At 39.1% G+C, this 19,046-nt stretch overlaps 2 protein-coding genes across 4 annotated transcripts in view; one reads left to right on the plus strand and one right to left on the minus strand.

The window, feature by feature from the left end:
• The window catches only part of LOC131969650 (clathrin heavy chain 1-like), a 30,177-nt gene extending 18,738 nt beyond the window's left edge, over positions 1 to 11,439 (plus strand). For 2 of the 3 annotated variants that reach the window (XM_059330757.1, XM_059330759.1), the window contains 9 exons: positions 136 to 243; positions 1,017 to 1,184; positions 1,394 to 1,543; positions 1,663 to 1,794; positions 2,025 to 2,135; positions 2,386 to 2,556; positions 2,759 to 2,980; positions 8,623 to 8,698; positions 9,867 to 11,439. In XM_059330757.1, the coding sequence (XP_059186740.1) occupies positions 136 to 243; positions 1,017 to 1,184; positions 1,394 to 1,543; positions 1,663 to 1,794; positions 2,025 to 2,135; positions 2,386 to 2,556; positions 2,759 to 2,980; positions 8,623 to 8,698; positions 9,867 to 9,997 (1,269 nt within the window). In that variant the 3' untranslated portion in view covers positions 9,998 to 11,439. Of the gene's footprint in view, positions 1 to 135; positions 244 to 1,016; positions 1,185 to 1,393; positions 1,544 to 1,662; positions 1,795 to 2,024; positions 2,136 to 2,385; positions 2,557 to 2,758; positions 2,981 to 4,028; positions 4,574 to 8,622; positions 8,699 to 9,866 lie in introns of those variants that run through there. The other variant, XM_059330758.1, reaches the window with a different exon arrangement.
• A 400-nt stretch (positions 11,440 to 11,839) lies between these two features.
• On the minus strand, positions 11,840 to 19,008 carry cfap45 (cilia and flagella associated protein 45). The gene is made up of 12 exons (XM_059331527.1): positions 18,759 to 19,008; positions 17,207 to 17,317; positions 16,436 to 16,557; positions 16,034 to 16,178; positions 15,775 to 15,945; positions 15,438 to 15,616; positions 14,535 to 14,664; positions 14,284 to 14,430; positions 13,651 to 13,764; positions 12,491 to 12,684; positions 12,092 to 12,316; positions 11,840 to 12,010 (listed from the first exon to the last, which is right to left on the minus strand). Exons 1-12 carry the CDS (start codon positions 18,759 to 18,761, stop codon positions 11,944 to 11,946), a joined length of 1,608 nt encoding a protein of 535 aa, XP_059187510.1. The 5' UTR covers positions 18,762 to 19,008; the 3' UTR covers positions 11,840 to 11,943.
• Between the last annotated feature and the right edge of the window lie 38 nt (positions 19,009 to 19,046).

Below are 19,046 nucleotides of genomic sequence, written 5' to 3' on the forward strand. Positions count from 1 at the left end.
TCTCTCTAAAGACTTAATCTAAAATAGCTGCCGAAATTAACAGTTTAACTTTTGATGGAGAAAAAGTCCACTGAAGAATAGAGTCCACCTGCCTTTATTAAACACATTGTCTGATTTGATTCTCTTCTCTTCCAGGTGTGTTTTGCGTGTGTAGATGGGAAAGAGTTCCGTCTTGCCCAGATGTGTGGCCTGCATATTGTCGTCCATGCAGATGAACTGGAGGAACTCATCAACTACTACCAGGTAAACAGGGAGCTGAGGTTGCCGAACATTGTACATACATAGTCAACATGTCATACAGATGAAACGTATATGTGTCAGGTGTAGTCAAACTGGTCAGACTGGCCACAGCTTCTATGGTCAGACTGGCCTAGCTGAATGAAGTGCTCAGTGTGTTGTCAGCATATCAATATCTTGCTCAAATGTACAGTAGACACAAGTTGCAGTTAAAACATTTTTTGAAGCTTACAAATGGTATTTCTTTATGTTGCACCTTTTTATGACACTAAATATTAGTTTTTTAGTGTTGGTTCAACAGAACCTGCAATTTATTGGCTTAAGTGGGAACATTTAACCCAATATCTCAAAGTCTCCAATGAAATAATCTGTGTGTTAAAAACATATCTTAAAACTAGGTACGGGAATAATTAATCGATGATCGATTATATATTTAACACGAACTGTGAAAACTAACCTCATGTCTCTACGGGGGCTAAAACATAAAACATTGAACTCCTTGACAGGAAGTCTCTTTTCGTCCTTTCAAAATAAATGCGGCTGTTATCAAAACAGGCTTTTGCATAGTACTGTGTATATATATATCTTTTATTTTGCCCATGTATGCAAGCAGGTTAATTGATAATTAACGTTATAGATAATCAAATTGGCGGGTTCCTTCCAAACGTCAATCCCTACTAAAAACAAATGTGTTATGAAAGTAAGGTCTTCAGGTTTTGCAGTATTAATTTTGTTTATATTACTGGTTTAGTGTCATTAAGTCCGTCTGTACCCTGCAGGACCGCGGTTACTTTGAGGAGCTGATCACCATGCTGGAGGCCGCCCTGGGACTGGAGCGTGCTCACATGGGTATGTTCACTGAGCTGGCCATCCTCTACTCCAAATTCAAACCCCAGAAGATGAGGGAGCACCTGGAGCTCTTCTGGTCCCGCGTCAACATTCCAAAGGTAGGCAAGAGAAAGCATAATTTATTATCGTCTCGACAACATAAACCTGATACTCTTTTTTTATAGAAGGACGTCTTGTATCAGTCTGTATCGCAACTGTTTGATTGATCTGGTCTTACTGGCCTCTCTCTGCATGAGCTGCAAAAAAGTTCCTTTTTACCATTTTTAATGAGTTCATGAACTAACCTGTGGCAACGTCTATGCATCAGGTTCTCAGGGCAGCAGAGCAGGCCCACCTCTGGGGGGAGCTGGTGTTCCTCTACGACAAGTATGAGGAATACGACAACGCCATCATCACCATGATGAACCACCCATCTGACGCCTGGAAGGAGGGACAGTTCAAAGACATTGTCACCAAGGTGAAAACAAACAAAAATATCTGATTAGTGATGCTGTTTGTCATTCTGGTAGCAAGTTTTACTAGTTATTGTGGTAGAAATGATTTGTAGATGTTTAATTTAATTGTTTTTTGTTGTAGGTGGCCAATGTGGAGCTGTACTACAAGGCGGTCCACTTTTATCTGGAGTTCAAACCTTTGTTACTGAATGACCTGCTCATCGTTCTCTCTCCAAGGCTGGACCACTCGCGCGCAGTCAACTTCTTCAGCAAGGTCCTGGGCCATTAGTGCTATAAACTATTCTTAAAAGTGTTAGGTTGTACACAATTCTGAAATATATCCAAATGAAATGATAAAAATGAATGCTGTGTAAAGTTGAGTGACTTTTCCCCCGTTGCAGTAGTTGATTTTTGATAGACAGTGTAATTTGATGGTGACCTACAAAATAATAGAATACATGAAAATAGGCATTGATGATTTATCTTTTTTCATTCTTTGTTCAGGTCAAACAGTTGCCTCTGGTTAAACCTTACCTAAGGTCCGTCCAGAATCACAACAACAAGTCAGTAAATGAAGCTCTCAACAATCTCTTCATCGTTGAGGAAGACTATGCGGTATGATATTTTCCATTGTAACAGATAGTACAATATTATATATATATGTGTATGTATTTTCTATGTTTCGGATGTTTTCTGATTGCTGAGATGAGAACAAGTTTGGATGTGTTGCTTCCCTGAAAGCGCTCTCTGAAGTTGCAATTCAGTTATCAAAATTTTTAATTGCAGGATAAATTATTATTATTGCGATGCATTTCCAGTTGTGTCTTATAATCTTATAATCTGCTCTATCTCTCTTTTTTTCTAGGCCCTTCGTACTTCCATCGATGCCTATGACAACTTTGATAACATCTCACTGGCCCAGGGCCTGGAGAAGCACGAGTTGATTGAGTTTAGGAGGATCGCAGCCTACCTGTTCAAGGGCAACAACCGCTGGAAACAGAGTGTCGAGCTCTGCAAGAAGGACAAGCTCTACAAGGTGCATGCACTAAAAAAATACATCTATTGCTGTTTTTCCAAGCAATATAATGTTGTCAAATTGATGAAGATGTTTTCTCAATTTGCTTGTGTATTTGCATGCCTTTGCACTGTGAGCTCTCAGGGCCATCGTAAACATGTCATATGTAGACACCTTTCCCAAGTTAATTTATTGAACTGTAATTGTGCTCTCCGCTCTGCAGGATGCCATGCAGTACGCATCAGAGTCCAAAGACATCGAGCTGGCAGAGGAGCTTCTTGCCTGGTTCCTGAAGGAGGACAAGAAGGAGTGTTTTGCAGCCTGCCTATTCACCTGCTACGACCTGCTGCGGCCCGACGTGGTGCTGGAGACGGCCTGGCGACACAACATCATGGACTTCTCCATGCCATACTTCATCCAGGTCATGAGGGAGTATCTCTCTAAGGTGGGTTGGCCAGAGGTAACCAGTGTGTTTGGTGAATCAGGACAGTAGATTTCTTCGTGGAGAAAAGTAATTTGCGTTATGCTGTAGATACCTTTTGCAATACATGCAATGCAATTAAACGATAGATGGGCAAGATTACCTACACCTTGACTGTTTTTTTTTCTCTTGCTGTCAGGTGTTAATACTTGTGAAATAGTATTTGCAAACCTGTATCTATCTGTGAAGACCAACACCTGACACTGAAAAAAAGAAATTCAATATTCAGATACTTTTCCCCGATACCCAATAAAAGGACTATCAAGGTTTGCAAATACTATTAAACTATAGGCAGTATCACACAGTTTCCTCCAGACAGTATTGAAGATAAAGCCCCCCCCCCCTCTTCGGTGTTGCCTATTTCCTCCATTCATGCTCATCTTCCCATGCTTCTGTCAGTCATGTGTCACCACTGGTGTTCTCCTTTTCATTTGGGTTTCCATTCATTCAAGCTACTTTTCCATACAAATGTGTTCCAGAGGAGATTCATAAAAGCTGTGTTGCACGTCTTGCCATTTATCTCTGTCACATGGCATAAAAACAACCCGCCTACTGCTTTCATAACAGACAGCAAACCTGAGTGAAGCATTTGTTAAATAAAAAAAAATGTTGCATTTATTTGCTGAACTTGAAATGAGGTGGATTTTACATCAAAATATTTTTGTTTGACATCTTCTAGTTAGTTAGTTTCCTTACATGTTATATTAAGCACTGTATAGTATGTACTATATCTTGTTTAAGTGTAAAGTGTCAAACTTATTATAGGCCTCTTAGTGAAGGTGTATTTTTATTTTTTTTACACTGTTGTAAGCAACAAGGTGGATGAGTGATCTCAAGTCTGCATTTGTATCAAAAGTGGCGTTATTACCCGCATCTGTCTCTCAGGATTTTTGTGTTTTCTTTAAGTGACAAGCCCTGTGTTTGCTCTTCTCTCTGTCAATTTCTATTTTTGGGAGACTTCCATTTGTTTTTTTTTTCCTCCTTAAGTTGCCTCTCTGAATTTCCTTTCCAGGTTGATGCGATAAAGGAAAAGGTGAAAGTCGAATCCATTTTCTAATCATTCTTTTTGACCCCTCTCCCCTGTCCTGTAGCCTGTAGTTTGGAGGAGTGAAATTAGCAGAAACTGCATGACCCCTCTCCCCCCATGTCACTCTGCTGCTTCTGATTGTAAACTCCACATCTCCACTAGATCACCTACCAACCCACGAGACTCCAGAGCGGGGCTCTTCACACCCACACCTCAGGGCTCTGCTAGGTCTGCTAGTCAGTGAAGGCCCTGGATCAGAGTTAGTGAACTAGACAGGCACACAAATCTATTTCTACACTGTGTTACAATTCTGTTTCCTCCTTTGCATTAATTCAACATAGATAAGTGCTGGTTGCATTCACCTACTGAGACATTTAACAGATTACTGTGAAGATATGTTTTTGTTAAAGTGGTGGCATGCTGCTGTTAGGTGTCCAGACTGAGGCATATTGCTACAGTAGCCAATAAAGCTAACCAGCTCAGGATCAGTACAACTCTTACAGGATACAGTCATGGAAATTATTACACCACCCTTTTTCTTCAAATTCTTGATCATTTTAATGCCTGGTACAACTAAATGTACATTTGCTTGGACAAATATAATTATAACAACAAAAATAGCTGATAAGAGTTTAATATAAGAGCTGATATCTAGACATTTTCCATGGTTTTCTTGATAACCAAAATCATTATCAAGAAATGTTTTGTTCCAAGCCTCACTTCACTTTTTGTCTGCAGGAGACAAACAGTAAACACAACCCTGACTTATTACCAAATGTATCAATCCATAGTCATAGTGTAGTACCTATAGCACAGGTGCATCTCAATAAATTAGAATATGATGTAAAAGTCCATTTCCAGTAGTTCAATTTAAACAGCCCCAACCAAGTATTGAGTCATATAGATGAACATACTTTTTAGAGGCCAACATTTCTATATGAAACATGCTTTTAAAAATTGGTCTTTTATAATATTAAAATTTGAGTACTCCATTAAATGTAAGCCATAATCATTATAATTAGAAGAAATTAAATAAATGAAGACATGAAATGTTTAATTCTGTGTGTAATGGATATATATAATGTAACATTTCCACTTTTTTAATTGAATTGCTGACATAAATAAACCTTCTATGATATTCTAATTGATTGAGATGCACCTGTATATGGCAGTTGGCACAGAAACCAAATAATGTGCTGCTGTAAACAGGGCTAAGCCTATTTTATCTACCTAAAAAATATTTTAAAAAAGCCCACCTAAAATGAATAAGCTATATTTAGAAAATGAACAGCGCTTTACATTGAGCCATCAGCTTGAGCCAGCACGCCCATCAGTTGTCCTTTGGTGTGGGTGAAGAGCGCCACTCTGGATAACAACCTCACCTGCTGTGGTCAGGTCCTTCTTCTCACCGGACTTGTAGATAAATTCTAATGTTAAACTGTCTTGTAACAACACTCAGCTGCAGTCTGCTGCTGGCCAGCATCGTAGGGGCCACTTTAAGAAGCATAGCTATCACCCTGTAGACATGTAAAGGCTGTTTCAAGGCATTATTGATTGTATGTACAGGTACATCTAAAAAAATTTGAATATCATAAAGTTCAATATTTTTGTCAATCATTTCAGAAAGTGAAACTCATACATTATATAGATTCATTACACATAGAGTGAAATATTTCAAATCTGTTTTTCTTGTAATTCTGATGATTCTAGCTTAGAGATAATGAAAACACAAAACTCAGTGTCTCAGAAAATTAGAATATTGTGAAAAAGTTCAAATACAGGCTTGAAATATTTCACTCTGTGTAATGAATCAATATAATATACAAGTTTCACTTTCTGAAATAATTGACAAAAAATATTGAACTTTTTCCCGATATTCACATTTTTTTAGATGTACCTGTATATGTTGAGAGGTGTGAGAGCATATTTATATCTATGTGGACAGCATAGACTGCAGCTTAGTGTAAGACCTTATATAAGTACGCCAGTGAGGTGTTATTTTAGTGAAGTGACCATTCTTTCGGAGACCTTTCTATTATTTTTCTCCATGTTTGTCTGTACACGTTATTTATCCTAACGCCATAGGAGAAATATAAACAGTACAGGCATTATGAGACCGGGGTATTCTTTGTGTAGCTGTGGTCTCTTAAAGCAACAAAGAGCTTGACTTTATGAGAGCAAATAATCTGTTTGGGTGTGTGTTTTTCGGGGGGGAAATACACGTAGAGCAGCAAGCATGCGTCTCCCCTCCCTTGGTAGCATCAGCAGCACTCAGGCCAGGCTAGGAGACATGGTTGTTGGCTGTGCCTGCTTCTTGGAAACCTTGATCTGGCTGTACAAAACCATCCCCTCCACCCTGTTTCACACTCCCTCCACTATGCTCTCTGCTGCTCTGTCTTTCTCTCTCATGCACTCTTAAAGAGGAAAATAACTCAACTGCCGCTTCAGCATGTATCTCAACCCTTCTCTTCTGAAACCAAACAAGAGCCTGTCTTTGCTCAAAACATCCTGCTTAACCAGATCGACTGACTATAGTAGTAAACCAGACCGTATGTAGAGAACTCAACCCAAAGCCACTGTAGCATCATTTATCATTGTCCTTAACAGATTAGATCGGTATTTAAACTGCACACTGTCACAGCTGAGGGTAATATCTGAAGCTTTCTGCTGGCTGCTTAACTCTTGGAGTTGTCTTAGCTCTGTCTGTCGTCCTTTTCCTGTCACTGGCTGCCTCTGAGCTGCTGAGCTAATACCAAAGCACCAAAGAAAAGGCAGTCCTAGCAGGTTGTCTGCTTCTTGTAGATGTTGGAACACAGAGGAGGACTTCATTGGGGTATATGTGAGGGCCGGGAGCATGCTTCTCAAAGTTTTAACATTGTTGCAGACTATTTGTTTCCAAATGGTGGCAATTGCAGCCAATTATACCTGCAAATATTTTTCATAGTAATTGTGGCCTTTCTTGAACTTTGACCATAATTCAACTGAATACTAATTCAAAATATGAAAAATAAATAAATAAAAAGGTATAAATAATATACAGTAAATGTATATATACAGTCATGGAAAAAAGTATTAGACCACCCTTGTTTCATTCTTGCTTTGTTGATCCTAACCAAAATCATTATCAAGAAAACCATGGAAAATGCCTAGATATCTGGTCTTAAATTAAACTTTTATCAGCTATTTTTGTTAACATTATATTTGTCCAAACAAATGTACCCTTTGTTGTACCGGACAGTAAAATGAACAAGAAATTGAAGAAAACAAGGGTCTAATAATTTTTTCCATGACTGTACATTTCCACAACCTACTGAAAACTTGACATATTTTCAACATTTATGGCAATTTTTATTCAACATATTCTTGTCAGTAACTCACTCTGTAATGCTAAAATGGGCCAAAACACATTGCTATAAAAGGTGCACTGGATTTATAACACAGGACAAAACGAGAACATTGTGAAACAGAATGTGGCAAAATATTCATACCATTTCTTACCTCATCTTGTTTTCATAATTGTTTGTCACAAAAGTCTATTTTTTTATTTTTTTGTTAATCACCTAACCCTTAGATGCAGTGCTATGTTCAAAATGGATCATTTACACTATATTTTAACTTGTGTGTAATTTAGTGCATTTTCAAATAAACACACTCGCTCTCAGTTCATGTTTATCCTTTTAACCCCAACATAGACTAAAAATATGAGTAAGAGTTCCTTTCAGTACTTTAACTGTCCCATAAATGTACAAAGATGAAATGAAGTGTGCATTAGTGTTTGTGTAATGCACTGACGGGGTAGCACACACAGGTGAGGCACATATCGCATATTTCAGCCTCAACTTTTACTTAATAACTGTATTTTAGTCATACCTAAACATCTTTAGAGCTCAGTCTTGAGCGATTAAGTCTTCACCTCTGTTAGATTTATAGGTACAGCTGAAATGTGTATATTACTTATTATTGACACATGCCAAATCCTTATTGCTACTGAAGGCTAATCCAGTTGCCTCTTGGTCTGCATCCAACTTTAACTCAAATTATGTTAATTTTTGAAATGATATTCTGTTCAGAGATGGAGGCTAGCTAACAGGGGTGAAAAACATGAATGTTGGTCTCAGTATTGTTCTGGTGAGGGGTTGGTTCTCTACATACTCTACATCTCCAACATGTTAGAGTAGATGATTTGGGTGGCTGGATGGTGGGACCATTATTGCCCAGTAGCTGTTTTTGTCTTTGTCTTGCCCCTAATCCCTAATACTTTCCACAAAGAAGTTGACGTCTATCTGATAGACTATTGTAGCTGAGCTCTATAGAGTAGCCACTAGCTCTCTAGCTGTAGTTAATCCTTTTGCCTGGGAGAGGGCCTCCCAACACATTAGCACGGCCTGCCCCCGGCAGCCTGTTTTTATTTAAATCTGGACTGTATTCGTCTTCGCCTGTCAGGAATGGTCCCATCCGTCAGCCAGTGAAATAACCCAGAGGTCAGTTTTTACAAACCCGGCGTCTCAGCTCTTCTAGAGCCCCGTCAGCCTCAGAGTGACTAAAGTCTGACCCGTCGGTGTTGTTGTGTTCTCCACAGGTGGACAAACTCGAAGCCTCTGAGTCTCTGAGGAAACAGGAGGAGCAGGCTACTGAGTCCCAACCCATTGTTTACGGTAAAAAAGACTAATCCCTGATTTGTAATTGTGTTCCTGTAAAGAAAACAGAAATTTTTTGAAAATGTGGTTACACATTGTGCCCAATATGATAATCAATACTGAGATTATTTATCACAATTATTCATTCATTTTTTTTCCAGGTGGATGAACAAATTTAGTTTTGTTGCTTTGCTGCACAGACACAAGTCACAAGCACTGTACACATAGTATCACGATATTTTGCGTTGCTATATTATATCGATTTGTGCCGCCAAGTATCCATATTTAGTGTTCCGACAGCCGTCAGTATTTTTACTGGGGTTTTTTCCGGAGGCCTTAAGGCTCACTTTTAGGAATATGCTGGAGATACTGGTATTATGTTAAACTATATGATCTAATGAATCTATAGGCACCAAACGTCAGGATTTCATGTCGGGAAGTTGTCGAAATAAAACTGCAAAGTTCGGCTTGTTTTTGAAAGTTTAATAAAATGCTGCAGTTGTCGTCCATGCATGTTTGATATCAGTTGAGTTCAGTTTGACTGAATACTGTGTTGGTCAGTCTGTGGGTTTGACTCTCATTGTGGAGAAATAAAAAGACTGAAGTGAGAAGACTGAGAATTTTCTCTGATTGGTCAAAACAATTCTTGATTGAATTTAATTTTGAGGACACAAAATGCCGTTAAATAGTTCAATTGCAATGTATTGTATTACAATACCTAAATGTTAAATTTAGGGACTAACTTATGAAATACCTTTTCCCATCTGGCAAAGAACTCCATCTCTATAAAATGTTTCAAAAGATGTCTAAAAACCCATTTAACTGCTGTTTTAAAATTCTAACTCACACACAAATACACTTTTATATCATGTTCATATTTTTGTTTTTATATTATTGTTTTGTTATTGTCATTATAACTTGTTGATGTTATACATATGTTTTTTTCTATTATCAGTTTATTACTTTCTTATAGCTATGGAATTTAGGTGGAGGCTTTAAATAAGCCCATCTGGGTTTTCTGTCTCTCCCTGAACTTTACACTATTTGTTATCTTTGTCATTTTATGTAATTCTAACTGTGCAAATAAACCTAAACCTAAAAAACCTACAATGAATATTCTATTCATTGTGCAGCCCAAAATATCACCACAGTACTGTTTGTTTAACCTCGGCTTTTTCTGTTGCAGGCACACCCCAGCTCATGCTGACAGCAGGGCCCAACGTGGCTGTGCCTCCTCAGCAGCCCTACGGCTACGGCTACACAGCAGCGCCCGGCTACGGCCAGCCGCCACAGCCCAGCTTTGGCTACGGCATGTGAACACCCGACGTCTCCACCACCACCTGACCCGACACCTTCCCTCCATCTGTCGTTCTCTCTTTGTGTTCCTCACCAGCTTCCCATGGTCTTCTACTCACAACAGGGGCCACAAGCAAGCAAACAGCCCACTCTGGTTTTGAGTACAATTTTTTTATTACGTTGTCTTGTTACAAGAGAAAACATTTAATTGCATCGAAGGACTTTTATTTGTATTGTTTGAAAAGAAAATCGGACCACACGTTTGTTTGTTTTTTTCACATTCCATATTTATGACTACTTATTTAGAATTTTTTGTGTTTATGTTCTTGTCATGTTTTTTTATTGTTTTATGGTTTGTGCAGAAGTGGACTTGCTAAAGCTCAGCAACGAACCTTTGAAGTATGTGGAGGAGCATTGGATTTTGCACTTGTGAAGAAATTAATGTAGAGAAGCTCTTACTTTTGATGTACTGAACATGTGAACAGCTAACATTGTCTCGTTTGTCTGTATAATGCATTTCATCATTGTATATTCTGAGGAAAAAAGGTTACATATAATATTTGAACATATATTGCCATTTCAATGGCTATAGCTAGCAACACTAAGTAATGATAGTATATTCTGCACAGGCGTGTAGCTTTATGGAGTTTTAAATGCATACAGACGTATGTCACTGTGTATGAGGGTGTGTTTGTGTGTGAGTGTGTGTGCCTGCGTGCGTGCGAGTGTGACCTGATGGTCTAAATAAGAATTTTAACCCCTTCAGCCTGTATTGGGCTATCCAATCCACCCTCCTAGATGTTAGCTCTCCTTCATCGGCTCCATGTATTTAGGTGACCTCTTGTGCCGTGTACAGTGCTTGTGTGAGACTGTATCTGTGTATGTGCAAGGACGGGACCACGGCTACCAAACCCCAGGGCCCCTGACCCCTTTACCGTACCGTGTGTGTGTATTTACTCGGAACCCTCCTCGTGCTGAGGTCCGTGTATGCCAGGTGTTGTAGTGTTTCCCTCGGTCACCATTACTTTTTTCTGCGTGTACAGATATGAACATGAAGAATTGAAAACTTTTAGATGGATACCCCCCCACCCATCTGTCCTACACCCACTCTTCCTGTCCTGTTTTTTTCTCCTCCGTTAATGCTTAGCAGCACGAACAAACAAGGAGGCAGAAGACGACAGACAGGCTGGAGGAACCTTCGGTGTCCTAATGACAGCTCGATTAGATCCATAAACACTCCTGTAGGTTGTGTGTTTAGATGGTTATGATGAAGAAATAAGTCTCAGTACATCCAGTTCTTTGTGGAGAATGGTCTGGAATAAGAGCCTGTATTTACCTTGATGTACTTAACTTCCTTACATGCTTTAAGCTGTGTGTGTAAAGTGTCATCCTAACCCTAACATAAGTTGAATTCCTTTCTGTTGTCATGCATATTAATAATAAAGGGGATCTGTCATTGATAAGTGGAAGAATATGACTCAACTGAAAGGGAAATTCTAGCCTAAATAAAAACTAAAAATTGTATTGTGTCTCCCGTCTGTGTGAGAGGAAGTTGTAAAGTCTCAAAAAAGAATGAGGGAATGCTATTTAAGTCAATAATTAATAATAAAATATGTGGGGGAAATGTTTTAAATGGCTATAAAATCATTCCAAAATAAATGAGGCAATAAATATAATTATAAATACAATTGTATGAAATTAATGAATTTGGAATTATGAAATATAAGTCCCCCCAAAATTTAACTTTTAACTTTATTTGCTCATTTATATATCTTTATTGCCCCATTTTTTTACTATGTAGACATTTATTTATTTTTTTACTTGAAAATGAGTATATACCAATGATCTAAAGCTGACAAAGCATTTAAAGTGTCAAAGGCAAACTTTATTGGTACATTGTTATATATCTTCATACATTAATACTTGAAATGTGTTAAAATGTGACCATTTGAATCCAGTCTAGTGACTCAGAGTGCACCGGTCCGGGCCTTCCTTTCCACCTCAACAAAGTATTTTTCGGAGAGACCTGTAGCCCTGCACATTGACAAACACAAACAGGTTTATTCAGTTAAAATATCAGCTACATGAAAGGCCCATTAACTCGCCAGTACTCACTTCAGCTCCTTCAGCTTCTTCTCTTTGATTTCATCGAGGCGAACTCGTCTCTGCTGGGCCTCCTCAGCCAGCCGGTCGGCCTCCTTGAAGATCTCTCTGCGCTTTGCAATGGCTGAGAGCTCACGTTCCTTCACCTGATGTTTGATGGCCTCTGCATGACGCTGTGCCTGCTGACGCTGTTTCTCCTCCTGGTCCTTCTGTTTGATTATTGCTTCCTGTTGTGCCCTGTGTCGAGAAAGGCGGAAAAACAATAAGCTGAATGTGTAATTGGTATGGATAAATTGAAACAAGTTGCATTTTACTACACTGATTGAACCACCCTACCATGTGTTTTAAGTGGTATTCTACTGTTACTTTAAGGTAATCCAATTTCATGACGTGAAAAAAACTGTTTCTTACTTCAGCACCCTCTCAAACTCTGCCTTCTCGCGGCCAGCCTCGATGGACAGGAAGTGCTCTTTGCAGTGAACCTGCTCAGAACGAGCTGCCCTCAGCAGGGCTTCCTCCTGAGCTTTCTTTGCAGCGAGCTCTTTCTGTTTTCTCCTCCACTCTCTGTCGGCGCTTTCTTGGTTTCTCCGGGCACGGAGCTCATCCTTTCAAACGCACAAACACATCAAATTTGAACAAACTGAATTGTTTAATTCCCATTTATCTGTATTACATTACATGTCAATTGACGTTTTTGTCCAAAGCGACTTACAATAAGTGATTGAACCTGATGGTACTAGCCTCAGACCACAGGAATCAAGTAAGTACAGAACTTTAAGAGCCAACTGTAACCGTAACAAGAGTGCTATATGCTGAAGAGGAAGAGGTTTTTTGTTTTTTTTTCCATTTAAATTAGGTCACCATGACTTAACCGAGGTATTGTTGGAAGAGGTAGGTCTTCAGCCTGCGGCGGAAGATGTCTAGGCTGTCTGAGGTCCTGATGTCAGTGGGAAGCTCGTTCCACCATTTGGGAGCCAGAACAGAGAAAAGTCTGGAAGAGGTTTTGAGGCGAGTTGACCCACGCAGGTTGGGAGTCGCCAGCTGTTTGGCTGATGCAGAGCGGAGAGGATGGGCAGGAGTGTAGAGTTTGACAAGGTCCTGGATGTAAGCTGGGCCTGAACCATTTGCAGCGGAGTACGCCAGAGTTAAAGTCTTGAAGTGTGTCAGCCACTGGTAACCAATGGAGGGAGAGAGGAGGGGTGTTGATTGAAGACCAATCGAGCAGCAGCATCCTGGATGAGTTGCAGAGGTCGGATGGCTTTGGCAGTCAGACCTGCCATGAGGGAGTTGCAGTAGTCCAGGCGTGAGATGACCAGGACCTGGACCAGGACCTGAGCTGCCTTCTGGGTGAGAAACGGACAGATTCTTCTGATGTTATGCAGCAAGAATCTGCAGGATCTGGTGGTAGCGGTGATGTTCTCATTGAGGGACAGTTGGTTGTTGAGAGTCACACCAAGGTGTGAACCTGCTCTGAGCAAGGTGCCCTCTGTATGGAAGGTTAGTGTATTTTAATCTATTACAGGGTTAAAGTCACCAGGTACCACCTCTGTGGCGGTAGTTTTACTCCTCACCTGCTCTGCCTTGTATTCTTTAGCCTTTTCTTGCCGTGCCCTCAGCCTGGCAATCTCCAGCTCCTTCTCCTTCTTGATTCGTCTCTGCTCTGCTTCATATTCAGCCTCACGCTCCTGTGGAGAGATTAAAAAAACAACAACACACATTTGGAGAAGAACAATATATTCTAATAATACAGGCGCATCTCAATTCATTATAATATGATGGAAAAGTTAATTTCCAGTAGTTGAAGTCAAACAGCCCCAACGAAGTATTGAGTCATATAGATGGACATAGTTTTCAGAGGCCAACATTTCCATATTAAACATACTTTTTAAAATTGGTATTTTGTAATTTAAAAAGTTTTTTGAGACACTAAATTTTAGGTCTTCACTAAATGTAATAATAATAATCATAATCATTATAATGAGAATAAATTAAATAAATTAAGACATGAAATGTTTCATTCTGTGTGTAATGGATCTATATAATGTGTTATTTCCACTTTTTGAATTTAATTACTGACGAAAATAAACTTTTCTATGATATTCTAATTTATTGAGATGCACCTGTGGTTATTTAGAGTAATTTAACTGAATATAACGGGTATAAGCTGTTCCTGTCTTGCTGTTTGTCTAATTTTATTTTCTGACCATTTTGTTTTTGATGTATTCCATGTCTCTCATGTCGGCCAGCTTCTCCTCCTCCCTCCTCTGCTCCTTGGCCCGCACCGTCTCGTTATTGATACGCATGATCTCCTCCTGCAGACGCCTCTGCTCCTCTTTCTTCTTCTCCAGGGCCTGGGAGGAAACAACCAGTCAGAGAAGAAACAAAGTCTCTTGAGTACATGTGTTTGTCTGCAAATGTCCTCATTCTCAGTGCTTGTGTTTCGTTGACTCTGCACCTGGAGGTCTTCCAGGTTCATTTTCTCCAGGTTCTCTCGAATCTGCTGTCTCTTCTGCTCTTTCATGTTGTCTTCCAGTTGCTTCTCCTCCATACGTAGGCGGATCTGGTCGTAAATTCTCTGCATTCCACTGGAATATGACACAGGTACAACACACATGATAACTATACGAAAGACTTTACTGTTGAGTGGAAAATAATAATAATAACAATAATAATTATAATAATAATAATAATAACTTTATTTATAAAACACCTTTTTAAAACAGCAGCTTACAAGGTGCTTGGACAGAGAGCAGTTAATCACAGAGAGAATGATGCCATAAGGCTAAAAACAATTCTTACATTCAAAGAAAAACAATAAGAGACAGAGGAGGAACAATCACAAGACATTCTCAGATACACAGAAAATAAAAGGTAAAAGGAGTAAAAAAGTGACGAAGTGGTGATATAGAAAGAATTACATACCGTAAAAGCGAGTCTATAAAAGTGGGTTTTAAGAAGTGATATAGAGGGTTACAACGTACAACATGGGTTTGATTTCGGAGATGGAGCGTAGATGGAAAAAACAGGACTGGACAACTTTTCTGATGTGTGGGTCTGAGGTTTGAGTCGAATGTGACTCCCAGATTTCTGGCGGTGGACCGAGATGCTTTTGGAATTGACAAATTGTGTTTGGAGGACTGAACAGTATGATTTCAGTTTTGGAGTTATTGAGGTGGAGGAAGTTTTGGGCCATCCAATTGATATCCTTAAGACAATCAAGGAATGACAAGGAAAAGGGATCTTACTAGAAGGTTGGGGTTGGGTCAAGAGACACATTTATGTGCAAAAATCATCCCGTGAATGATTGTGTGTGTGTGTGTGTGTGTGTGTGTGTGTTTCCCAGTAGAGCTCTGTTCACCTGATCCTCTGCTGTCTGTGCAGCTCATCGATCTCCTCCATCGTCTCCAAGGCCTTGCGGCGCTCCACTTCCATCATGGCATCCAGTCGCTTCTCCTCCTCTAACAACTCTGCCTGGATCTGTTCCTTCTCACGAATCTGATCATCACGTACAGCTTGACACTGAGCACCCAGAATCAGCTGAAGGGATCACACACAGACAGACACACACACACAGAAGTAATGATGTATTGATGAAATTTATATAAGAACGTAGCAGTAAGACTAATGTTTGACAGGTTCATTTTCAGGCACATTTTGAAACTTCTGTGGTCCACATGTCTACAGCTGCTTCCTACATTATTGAGTTTTTTGATCTCATCCTCTTGCTCCATCCTCAAGGCGTTGGCCCGCTCCACCAGGTGCCCTGCACGGTCCCGGGCCTCTAACTCCAGCTCGGTCAGTACATGGTTCTTCTTACGGGACAGGTCTGCCTCAAAGATCTGACGTTTCTGCTCCTCTGCAACTCTCTGGATGAAAAAAGTCATGGGCTTATTGTCTTATTGTACATCTGCAGGTTAAAGGTCAATATTTATTTGAGTTTTTCATGTTTCCTACAAGTTCCTCTTCCTTCTTCCTCTGATATGCCTCTCTCAGGGCCTCCCGCTCCTCCTTGGTGAGAACGTGGGATGTTGAAGTGATCCGCTCAAACTCAGCTGATGGTAGGATGATGGACTCTCCGGAAGGATCTTTAAATGGGACCCTCGTATAACAAGAAGTGAAGAATTGTTATGTGTGCCTTATGAGTTTCAGTATTGGAAAAGTGAGGACCTTTACAATATTGTGACATTTATTTTATTGTTTTATCTCTATGATATAGCCTGCTATAGCTCTGAATAATAGGGATTATAAAGTAAATAATCATTACGTGCTCAGCATAGCACCCACTGAAATAAATTTAGCTGCTTAAATCTAAAATACCAAACTGAGACAATCATTGGAGTTGAGCAGTGAGTGTACCTGAGTTGGCGAATGAGGTCTTTGGTAACGATCTGAACAGTCTCTCCTTCTTGATTCTTCCTGGAGGGACTCTTTGGAGCCTTGGTGGCTGACTTTCCATGATTGTCTAACTGGGGTGATGTCTGGACAGAGTTCATTAGCAACATCTCACAAATACTTAACAGTCACACCATAAACTGTTAAAAAAAAAATAAAAAAAACCCCACAAACTTAAGTTGTTTTACAGAAATGTACTGTATTATTTAACAGGATTTTTCTTTTTTTTTCTCTATATTAAATGCAAATGCCATATAAAAAGCTATGAAAAAATACAAAAAAATATACACATCATATTGTTGGATCTAAAATGAAGGAATCTTTCTGTTTTCTTACAGTAAAACTTTATTATTTAAATTTTAAAATTTAATGTACTTTTTTTCAAAATAAATAGTGAAAAATGGTTATATATGTTGCCAAATACTTGCCATCATTAAAAAAATGGTAATCCAAAATATTAAATCCAGATATTTACGGTAACTTATATTATCCTTTTTTAAAAAAAAATTATGTCCATATGTTATTTGATGGTAAGTGTTTGGCAACTTTTGCTGCCACATTTTTATTTTTTTATTTTTTTATTTTTTATTTTTTTTACAGTGTAAAACTGATGATATGAGGCCAGGGTAATTTATGATGGTATAATAAATACATTTTACAAATTTAAAAAAACAACACACACTTTTCAGCAATTGCATTGTCCCGGGTCACACAGTGTTTGGCTCACTCACTCACCGGTTTGGGGCTCCCAAACAGGGTTTCATCCACCTGAGAGGTGGGGGCCCGCAGACGGTACCGGCGGGTGTAGGAGCTGCTCCTTGAGTTGGTGGAGCTGGATCCCGGTCTCTGCAGGGCCACAGAGTAACATTACATGTGTGAATATACAGCCGTTCCCCATTCACAGTGGTGGAACGTAACAAAGTACATTTATTCAAGTACTGTACTTAAGGACAATTTTGAGGTACTTGTACTTTTTATCATTTTATGTAGGTTTAAACTTCTACTTCACTACATTTTAAGGGCAAATATTGTACTTTTTACTCCACTACATTTAGCTGACAGCTTTAGTTACTTTTCAGGTCGAGATTTAGCATAAAAAACATGAATCTAAATACTTTTTCCACCACTGGTTTTACTCATGTTTACATTCATTTGCCCCACAGTGACTGATCACTCTCTCTCTCTTAAAAGTGAGTTTGAGACCCATGCTGTACATGTTTATAAAATATGTGACAAATCTGCTAAATGAGGCAGAAAACAGCTGCACACAACAGTTCGGGCATGAGTTAGTTCGGAAACCAGAAAGGACACAGCACCGACTCTGGTAAACCAGAGGCTTTAGTTTCACACCGTTTAATTATTAGGAAGCATGACTTGACCATTTATATTAGTAGTTAATGCGAAATTTTGATCTTAGCCGAACAGTGTCCGATTTGGGATACAGATATTTTTTTAATATGTGATATTTAACTGTATAGTAAATATTCAAGTGCATTTTATTATGATTTTCCAGTGAAAAGTCCTGTACGTTTGTGAGAATATACCTGTGGTCCTGTATAATTAACCTGGAGTGGAAATAGTGACTGGAAACAAGTTTAATTAATTTTAATATAATGTAATATTTTACTGTACAGTGTATATTTAAAGGCGTTTTATTAAAAACAATCCACAGTGATTCACAGTTCTGTGAAAATCATGCAATTAATCGTATTTCCATATTCATCTGATATTTGGGCCTGGTTGTGTGACACTTAATTCTGAAAACTGAAAACCGCATGTTGACACAACAAATACATTTTCGGCGCGACGCAATTTGATTATTTCACGTGGTGGGTTCATGAAAAGTTAATACTTCATCTCCTCTGCAGCTAACAGTTTTACACTGAAAAAAGTGAGAAAGAATGACAGTAAAGTGTTTATCCTTAATATCAGCTCGCTTGGAGCAGTTTCAATGAATTTACCGTAAATATTACAATACAGGCGCACTACTTTATATGGTTACCATAAATATTACAGTACGGGCGCACTATATTATATAGTTACCGTAAATATCACAATAAGGCGCACTACATTATATAGTTACCATAAATATCACAATACGGCCGCACTACATTATATAGGGACGGCTAGTCTCAAATGAGGGCTCACTTGACCGCAGTCTACATGTGTGAATACAGCCATTCCCTATTCATAACGAAACTCTCCTAATCTGTGAGTCATTTGAAAACTAAGATTTAGCATCAAGCATAACGCCACGTGATAAGATACAGAGCTTGTTATTACTCACCATGGTCCTCGGTTACTGGGCAACAGGGCAACAGAGAATGAATTACAGCTAACGTTAGTCTCAAAAAAATAGTTGTGTTAAACGGTTACGTTTCTAGTTCGTTGTCAACACGTTTCGAAGGCTGTTTACAAGCTAATTTTTTTAATCTAGTTATTATAAATGTCACTAGCTTACTCATAAACTCGACGACTTCACGACGTTATCTTGATAAATTGAAAGTGTTTGTTATCTGTTGCCATGGGAACAAACGCGAGTGCGTAATGACGTAACGTGTCTTTTTGAATATCG

This window comes from Centropristis striata, chromosome 4 (genome assembly GCF_030273125.1).
Source record: "Centropristis striata isolate RG_2023a ecotype Rhode Island chromosome 4, C.striata_1.0, whole genome shotgun sequence".
NCBI lineage: Eukaryota > Metazoa > Chordata > Actinopteri > Perciformes > Serranidae > Centropristis > Centropristis striata.